Here is a 10,443-nt window from a genome sequence, read left to right as displayed (position 1 = left end):
TGAAGGAAACCCTGTGGATATAGTTAACCTCGATTTTAGAAAAGCATTTGATACAGTACCTCATCAAAGATTGTTGTCGAAATTAGAAAGCTACGGAATAAAAGGAAAAGTACTCAAATGGATAAGTCATTTTCTAATAGGAAGAAAACAAAGAGTAACTGTGCATGGAAATTATTCAGGCTGGAAGGAAGTAAAAAGTGGTATTCCTCAAGGGAGTGTTTTAGGACCTGTTCTATTCCTTATCTTCATCAATGACTTACCTGAACAAGTTAATTCGATAGCTAAATTATTTGCAGATGATGCAAAGCTAATTGGACCAGCTAACCTGGATGGGCAAAGAGATATTCAAACGGATTTAGATAGACTAACATTGTGGTCAGAAACTTGGCAAATCAACTTTAACACGGAAAAATGTAAATCTATCCATTTTGGCTACAACAACACGCAACAAAGTTACAATATGACTGATGGAGATGAACAAATAACTGAAATCAAACAAACAAAGGAAGAAAAAGACCTAGGAGTTATTTTTGATAAGGACCTTAAATTTAACAAGCATATATCTGAGAGTATATCCAAAGCTAATAGAATGATTGGTATCATCCGAAGAAGTTTTGACTATTTAGATAAGGACATGTTCACAATCCTGTACAAATCAGTCATTAGGCCTCATGTGGAATATTCGAGCTGTGTTTGGAACCCAATACATAAAAAGGATATTATTCGGATTGAAAACGTGCAACGCAGGGCAACAAAACTTGTCAAGACCATGAAAAATTTGACCTACAGTGAACGGCTCAGAAGTTTAGGAATACCAACACTACAATATCGGCGAAAGAGGAATGATATGGTACAAACATATCGAATTATAAAGGACATTGACAGAGTCGATAAAAATGATATGTTTTATGTGGAAGATCGAACAGGAAACAGAGGAAATAATTACAAGCTTAGGAAAAAAAGATGCCATTTGAATTGTAGAAAAAATTGTTTTTCTAATAGAGTGGTGCATGATTGGAATACATTATCTAACAAAGTGGTGGAAGCAAAAGTACATATATTAAATAGTTTCAAAAGCAGTTTGAATGATCACTGGAAGAACATGGAGCTGAAATTCAATCCTAATTGTTATTAGTCAACTACAACTTGATCAACATAGTCTATAACAAGAACAAAAGAACTTCTAGAGATTTAGTGGGGTTACCTCGCTAATCTTGATTTACAACTATAGCATTATATAGTGATGTAAGGATTTAGTAGGGTTATCTTGCTAATCCTTACAAAAGAAGAATTGAAAACTCATCTAAGGAATGGATTTGTATGCCATATAAATATAAACGTAATAAGAAGGAAATGAACGGACTACAAAGGATAGACTTTTTTTTATCATTTTATTGTTTTTAACAACTCTCTCTTTGCATGCGCAAACCAGAAAGTGAATAATGAACATTTATTAAGGACAGTCATATTAGCTTGAAGCTATCATCAAGACTGGAAAAACAGTGCGAACAGTGGTGTTTCCGGAAATCGTAATTGGAACCGGGTCTACATTTATGCATCGGTATTGTGTATCCGGTTGATCTATCACCTTGTGAGATTTGTTGTTGTTGAGGATTAGGCACGTGAGCCCTGCTTTTTTAGCCTGTTTACCGATCAACGTGTCACATACATTCTAAACACGGGTTTCATACAAATTTAAGATATTATAGTTTCTACAACTTTATATTTGGTTTATTGTTGAGCAACGAATTCGGTTCCTCAGTTGACCTGTTTTTGTCCGGATGCTGGATCGTCAGATTGTTGCAGATGATATAAGAAGATAGTTTGCAAACTCCCTATAGCTGTCCAGAGGTCAGAATGCCTGGTATAGAGAAATTGCTTCTCGGGATATTACGTTACCGAGTCAACACAAGATGGAAGCTACTAGAACAATTCCAGCGCGTGAAAGATAATCCAGAGGTATTGATGGGATAAATTGTTTACAGATAGATTTTGTACCTGCAATTTTGAGGTCATGTTTACTTCAGTGACCTGGTAAATAATAAATGTCAACAGAAGTATTGCATCGGCTCCCATAAATTCTTTCCATACAAATCTTCACATCAAATTCCTAATTCCATAATCTGGTGTTTGAATTTATACAATAAATTAAATGAAATAAGACTATTTGCTATATGTACCTGTAAATACCTAACGTTACATGTATATACAAGTCTACAAATGTATACTTAAGCAATAAACTGTTACCAGATTGGACATACAGTTGATATGAAGCCCATCCGGAAGGAAGATAAATAGAATGGCGCCCGTTAGGGCGCCATGAATATTTATCTTTCGGATGGATGGGCTTCATATCAACTGTATGTCCAATCTGGTAACAGTTTATTACTTATATTTCCATTACGATTATTAAAATTCAACACTATACATGCATATCCTTTGAATTTTCCCGCTTGCGCTTGTGTTGACGTCACCAAGTTTAATAAACGGAATAGCCATATCATCAGCTTCTGAATATAGTTCAACACAAAACGGTTTGTAACAAGCGAACAAATGAAAATTATGCGATGATAGTTTTTAATACATGCTACTTTGTAAACATGATAATACTATTAGATTTCATAGACCACACAACTTTAAAACCACTTTTTAAATTATTTGACCGTTATGTATAGGCGTAAGTATATATTGTATACACTGTCCGTGACGCGGCGGAAACGTTAACTATTCATACGCTTGACCAGATTGGAGTTTATAGCGTGATATTGCCCATCTGGTTTAACGCAGATCAAACGGGAAACTGAAAGTAGAATGGAAATATATGTATATACACACATAGGCCCTTATGTGTAAAAAGATTACTTGATCAGCCTTTATAAGCTCAACCCTTAGTGCATTGCTCTTATTGATTGATGTACATTTAATTTACATCACGCCTGTTAATGTCGCTTTCTGCTCATATAACAACGACATAATTTCTATGGCTAATACTTTTATAAAAGTGAAATCCGGTCTTTTATTTTTAATACCTTGCAAAGTTAAACTTATCATGTGTGATAAAAAATTTCCACAAAAATCAAAATGATTGATTCTACCAAGGACTTATATGAGAAGGATAAGTCACACTAGGTTTTGGGGAAATATAAGGCAAGAGCTTTTGTGTTTGTGCACTGACCATGACGTTGGACGATGACTGATTTTCCTTTGATATCCGCTGGTGCAGCCTTTGATGTACTTTGCGGGTGTGAGGGTTACCTTCTTACTTTCCGAAGTGGACCGTCATTTCATGAACTGTCGTATTCTTTAACGAAAATTTAAGACATATCCTCTAAATATTCCATCCTTAAAGCAAGTAATAAACGTTGTGAAATTTAATAAACTTTACAATGGTGTTTCGTTTGACTCGATAAGATAAGTATTTGTTGAGAAAAATGGTTTCTATTCCCGGTTCATAGGCGTCTCGTGTGGTGTTTAGTAATGTAAAGAGACAGTCACGAATCCTTCTCACTTATAAATCCTTGGATATACATACTTCTAAGCTGATTATGCTTCTAGAATCTGTCAGTTGTAGTATAGCTAATGAATAGTGTTGGACCGATTTTCGATTTTAACTGATGATTGATTATGATCTTGCTAAAAACTATCAATTGTGAAAGTTAGTGTAATATTAATTGATTATTAAATGGTAGATTAGTAATTTACTAATGCTTAGTTTAAACTGTTCTGAATCTTTATTATACTGATGTTTTTTTAAACTATTCTGAATCTTTATATCATGTAAAAATGATGCCAAAGCCACATTTCAAAATGTCTTAGATTCACTATACATTACAGTAATTTAACTAAAGGTTTATTTCTCTATAATGCTGGTTCATTTTTCTAAAATTCTTCATGGCATATTCTTAAAACTTCAATCTATATAGAGAGCAGAGTAAATGGTAACCAATTATAAAATTGATAATTAGTATTGTATAGGTGCTTATAATTTGAGGATCCTCCACCCAAATTGGTGAAGTTTAATACCTGGCAAATTAAAGTGTATCAAAATCCTGGTTTTACATATCATAGTTTGTCTTCAATTTCGCAAGCCAAGGGTATTCAGTCCTATGGTTTGTTGTCTTAATGACACTTTAAAACACTAATAAGATAATTTGCAAAAAAATAAAACCCAGCAAATTATAAACAACCAATCGCGAAATTTTACACTTATGAAATTTAACAACTATGCAGTAAATTGTCCTCACCTGATTATTGTTTGTGATTTCCCTACCAATCCCAACACTAGTAAGAAATTAAACTAATCAGTACCTTGATACTATGTGTTTTTCAGCCGACATCAGTGTTTTTTACCTGCATAGACAGTCGAGTGTTGGCTACAAAGTTTATGGACAGCCAAGTTGGTGATAATTTTGTGGTGAGAAGCGCTGGAAACCTAATACCTCATGCCTGTAATTTTAGCTACGAAAGTGCCACCACAGAAGCTGGGGCTCTGGAGCTTGGATGTATTGTAAATGGTGTAAAACATGTGATTGTGTGTGGACATTCAGATTGTAAGGTGAGTGGTTTGTGTCAAGGCCCAATTAAAAAATGTTTGTTACTATTTGATGTAATATATCTTAACCAGATTACTGAAATTGGGTATATATTTAATAGTTTAAAATAAACATTCTTTTTCAGAAAGTTAGATGCAAGCGATTGACAATGACATACTGGACTTAGATAATGATTTTCCTGTGAGACTCATCAACATTTTGAGAATCCTCTATATCTCTATATAATTAAGACTCATACAAATTTGAAAATTTGTGGTACTTTAGAAAAAATTCTACTGTAACAGGAGAGGAAAAATGTAATGGCCTCCAAACACTAGTCAGATGCTCTACTGACTGTGCTATTTGGTCACCCTTGATCGACCCAGTCCAATCTTCCTATATGCTACATGTTAAATTGCTGATAATTGTGTCCAATAATTTACTTTTAACCTGGTCCAATGAAAATAATTAAAAGCGGTATTGAAATATGTAAATATACAAGTTGTTGTAAATATATATACTGTTGTAGGCCATGAATTTGCTGTATTCTATGCGTAAGGAGGTTGATACGAAAGAAGGAGGGCCACTTCAGCTGTGGTTGAAACGTCACGGAGCAGCAAGTCTGGAGAAATTTAAACTTCTTACACCAGAAAACGAATACAAAGGACCAGTTCCATATCAGACTGCACGGAGATTTGAGGCATTCATTGATCCAGAAAATCGTTTTAATTTAGCGGATAAACTGTCTCAGGTCTGTGTTGAATTTATTTGATGAAATATTTTACTTAAAGATGTTCCACTGCTGACAAATGGTATTTTTGTCTTTTTCAAAAACAGGAATAGACAAATTAATATTTTTCTTCAGTTACAAAAGTAACTTACTTTACACTGTTACCACGATTAAAAAGTTTGAGCTTCTGATTTTAGTCCAAGATAGAAATATTTAAATATAATTAATTGCATCCTGAACAAATTCTGTGGCACTATGTTCTATATGGAATGAAGTACTGACTGCACATGCACCAAAAGCAAAATAGAATATTTTATATGATTTTTGTGTTAATTACACATACATAATTATACACAATTAAACACCAATTATTATTCAAATGATGAGAATCGTGTATGCCCTGTTGGCGGTGGAGCATCTTCAAGTGATGAACTGCATGGGAAGCAGGATGGCATACATGTATAGTATGAACATCTATGTTCGTACCATCCCATTATGTACAATTTACTTTGATACTCTAAACAAACACATTTCAACTAAAATATAATTTGCTTAAAACTTTTTGTGCTGAAACATTATTCCATTAATCATTATGGTATGTATACATATGTATAGCATTTATATGAATACCTGAATTTTTACCCGAAAAAAAAATCTTAGAGTGAAAATCATACAACTACAAGTGACAGAATCCCACACTAGATGAATCTGAAGCACCTAAGTGACCACAGTTAGGGCTGAAGAGTGGCACATTCAGATGGTTGTCGAAAGCTAACCCTGAGTACTAGTAGATTTTTGTTGAGAGACTTTGTTGAAGCTTCATCTGTTAAAGTAAAAATGTGTGTATATTTCAGGTTAACTGTCTTCAGCAGCTTCAGAATGTGGCCAGTTACCCGTTCTTACAGGACTTAATCTCGAGGGAGGAGGTCAAGTTACACGCCATGTGGTTTGACATCTATACCGGTGAAGTGTTCATGTTCAGTCGCACTAAACAAAAATTCATACTCATCAATCAACAGAATATCAATCATCTACTTCATGACGCTTACCGTAAAATTGAAAAGATTCCAATCGCAGAACAAAAAAGAAAGTAGGAATCATTTTCATATTATTATTTCAGAATATACATAGATTTTACAATAAACATAAACAATAAACATCCCTGAAGATGAAGAAAGCACTAGCAAAGGCAGATTTGTTTTTTCATACATTTTACCATCTATATAGATAAAATAGAAGCTCATTCGTTCTTTAATAGAATCAGTTTTTATTATTATTGGCTCGATTTTCTTCAAACATTTTTTCTAATTTAAAAAAAAATCTCCCTGGTTTCAAGTTACAAGAATGGTTCTACATTATACCATGAAACCTGCCATAGTGACTGACTACCTCTGCATTAAGACCACCTGCTTATCCAGACTGCTCTCTAAAAGTATCAAATGGTCATTTATAACTCAATTCGACCTGTGTAATAAAGACCACTTGGCTATAGAGACCACTTTGGGAGGTCTTTATAGACATGTTTAACTTTACTTAAGAAAATCAATCTAATGGAAATTAGATTTGTAATTCCGCTTCACTACGACACGCTCCAATACATGATCTAACAACTCCACGTTTGGGGTCACCTCAGCATGACCCCTTGTCTAGAATCGGTACACTTCGGGATGTACTGTTAGCCTTTTATACTTCCAATAGAATCAACCACACCGATGATTATGTAGGCAAAACGCTGATGGCTAACCACAGGAGTCATGCTGAGGTGACTCCAAATGGGGAGTTATATCTTGTATTGGAGCGTTACGTAGAGCATCGCAGTGGAGCGGAGCGGAAAGTCTAATTTTAATTAGGTTGTAAAGAAAATGGTACTGTATTGAAAGGTTTGTCTTTGTCTGATTAGCACACATTGTAGATTCATGTCTTTGTCAGAAATCTGACAATTCTTGATTTCAAATGAGGCATGTTGTCCTGTTTTTAATATCAATGATTGGGACCAGTATAAGGATACATTGGTTATCTCCCTTTGTTTTGAATAGTGATGAAGTGTGATAAAGTTAATGGCAATTTCCTTTCATTTGATTTGATTTAGAACAAGATTTTTCATTGGTTCCTTGGTTTACTACAATGCAAAAACATTTGTATATCTCTTTTGATTGGCTGAGATAACAGTGTAAAGGAAAAAAGTACATGTAATTGATAAATTGTATATATATATATATATATATATATATATATATATACAGTATAACCCCTCTAATTCCAACCCTCATTCCTCGAATACCCCATTCGTCGAACTGATCGCATGGTTCCCACCGTGTCACTATATATTTCATGAGTCGATTGCGAATACTCTGTGTTCCTCAAACTATTGATCTGGTGTTCGAGTAATAGGGGTTTTACTGTTTATATACAGTATATGTCATTCAATCTTGGTGATGAATTATTCATATTTACTAACAGTTATGCCAAAGAATATATTTCACAGTTGGTAAAAACTATTACATGTATATAGCACTAGAATTTCCAAAATAATTTTTTTTTACATGTAAGTTGTAAAAAACGATATAATGGTATTACCTACAAACCAGAAAATAGATATGCGAGATATTGCACTGTATACTGTATGTTTGTAGAGTGTATGATTATGATACTAGTAATTCATGAAAACAGTCCTTCTAATACATCGTTAATTGTATTAATTGATTAATTATAAGATTTACGTGCATCTGTTTTCAATGCCAGTATATATTGATTTAACCTGAAATTTAAAATTTAAAACCTGAATTGTATTGTGGTTAAATGTGTAAATAAGCATATGTATCTTTCTGTAAACAGTGAGTGATTACTCTTTAAACTGCCAATAACCAAGAAATATATAATACTCAAACAGAGATTATCATACAGTTTTATAATCCTATATATAGTTGTGGTATTATCAAGGAAACTTTTTCCACTTATTATTGATATTGATAATTATGGCAAAATGTATATGTACACGGTTATTGAATAATAATTGTTCGTGGTTATTTTCTTTTTCATGGTTTTGGGAACTGTAAATTTGATAAGTATTTCTTGTGTAGCTTTCCAATCCATAACTGCGTATAAGTACGTAGTAAGCAAAAATTACAACAAATATTTATGCATAATAAAATTCCATGTCATACAGTATTGCGCATACCATGCCATCTGTGAAAATAAAATGTCAATATTCTGGTGTTATCAATGTTTTTAAGAAACCTTTATGTTTTGCTCAGAAAAGGTAGCGGGCCTTTAATCTGCAAAATGTATTCTAGAATTATTTTTGAAGGTGGACAATGCAATATTTACAATATACAAAATATTGTTGTATGTGCTGTCAATTTCAACATCAGTCATTATACATTTGTTATAACTTGATACGGGTGCAATGTTACCATAACTGTGCAGTATTCTGGTATCCATTTTCATATTTTGTTATTTTTCGTCGTGTGAGGTTATTTTTTCAATTAACCCATCCACCCCTGAAGACACATTTAGACTCTTCTAAATCAAAGACTAGACCAGTCCATTATGAAATTTCAGGGGTGAATGAGTTTAACCATTGCAACTGGTGGCTAATATTACGATTTGTATGATATTGCAAAAATGATAGGCTCCCTCACAAGCATTTGCAATTTGCATGACAGATGTAACAATTGACCAACTGCATATGTTCGTAAGTAACAGCATTATAACAAGAAAATAACACAATTATGAACCCACAACACTCAAATAACAGAGCAGGTTTGGCTTCGTGTCTTACAGTTTTGGCATTCCTGGCAAATGGAATAACTGACTTAGCCATTCATCAAAGTGTGAAAATTGAATAGATGGTAAAACACTAAGTTAATCATTCCAATAATATTCATATTAGCTAGAGATCATCATTTTAGATACATGTACATCATCAATGTGGTACAAGAAGCAGTGTATGGTACTATTGCTATTGTGCTATCATTCAGTTTTTCAAATACGTTTTTGAATTCTTTTTTTGTGTGTGCGTAGTTGACAATTATCCCTTATTTATGTAGTATTTCAAAGTTTACATATTATCTTTTGCATTTTGTTTATTAACGGTGCAATTATTAAGAGTTGTTGACCTTTACACTACTGTAAGTTTGTGTAATGCTGTTTTATTATTTTTGTGCACAATCACTTTGAGTACTTTATGTCTCTTTGAAGACCAATAATGATCACCTCCAAGAAGGATGGGTTCCTATACATATTTCTTTTCCACAAGCATATTTCGTTTCATCTACCGGTATTTCAGAACTCAATATATTTCCGAAACAACTAAGGTTATCAACGGCAATTATAACGCCAAAATCTCGGAAGATTTATTATTTAGAAAATACCCTCGTCCCTTGATTAAGCGAGATATAATCTTTGCGTTAATACTAATATCTAGTAAGTCGAAGTTATTTATAAATGCAGAACTATTTCAAGTTAGTTATGAATACAAAAATTAATGAATATTTAATTACTTATATACTGCATGCTATTTACAAATGTGATAAAGATCCAAAACTCAAAAATCGAAACAACACAGGAAAAAACAATAAAATGAAATAAATATACCTGTGGAGAACGAATCAAAACTATTCGGTAACTCATCTCTTTTAAAAGACTCGATGTAATATTCGAGGATTTTAGTTTCAAATATTTGATGTTTCATCACTTCTCTTTAACTACACGTGTGTTTGTTTATGTATTATGTATTCAGAAAAATCTTTTTAAAAACTTAATATTGTTTTCTTGATATAAAGGTGGAATATAGATCATATCTAGTAGTTTATTTTTTATCGGTTTGTAGCCGTTCAATGTATACAACACATATTATCACAGAATAAAACTTTAAAAAAACTTCAGTGAAATGATCTGTGATTTCTTATATAAGTGTAAATGTTATATACTTTATATTTATATTATTGCTCAGCCATTGACATCATCGACATGAACTTATGTACCCCTAAAAACACATTTAGGCACTTCTAAATCAAAGTCTAGAACAGTCCATTGTGGAGATACAGGGGCGAATGAGATAACGAAGACGAAACATCAGTATGTAATCGTACAAACGCCAACGAGTTTTTCCCATCTTAACTCTGTTCATCAATCTACCAAAGACGCAAAAATAAAGTTAATATTTGGCAATTGTCAATT

At 33.0% G+C, this 10,443-nt stretch overlaps 1 protein-coding gene across 1 annotated transcript; it reads left to right on the top strand.

The window, feature by feature from the left end:
• Positions 1-1,564: 1,564 nt before the first annotated feature.
• On the top strand, positions 1,565-10,441 carry LOC138306993 (beta carbonic anhydrase 1-like). Its single transcript, XM_069247602.1, has 4 exons — positions 1,565-1,959; positions 4,331-4,555; positions 5,062-5,283; positions 6,117-10,441. Exons 1-4 carry the CDS (start codon positions 1,858-1,860, stop codon positions 6,354-6,356), a joined length of 789 nt encoding a protein of 262 aa, XP_069103703.1. The 5' UTR covers positions 1,565-1,857; the 3' UTR covers positions 6,357-10,441.
• Positions 10,442-10,443: the final 2 nt, after the last annotated feature.

Source organism: Argopecten irradians, chromosome 14 (assembly GCF_041381155.1).
Source record: "Argopecten irradians isolate NY chromosome 14, Ai_NY, whole genome shotgun sequence".
Classification (NCBI taxonomy): domain Eukaryota; kingdom Metazoa; phylum Mollusca; class Bivalvia; order Pectinida; family Pectinidae; genus Argopecten; species Argopecten irradians.
Note: the sequence above shows the minus strand (reverse complement) of the source record. Positions and strands in the feature narration are given on the sequence as shown.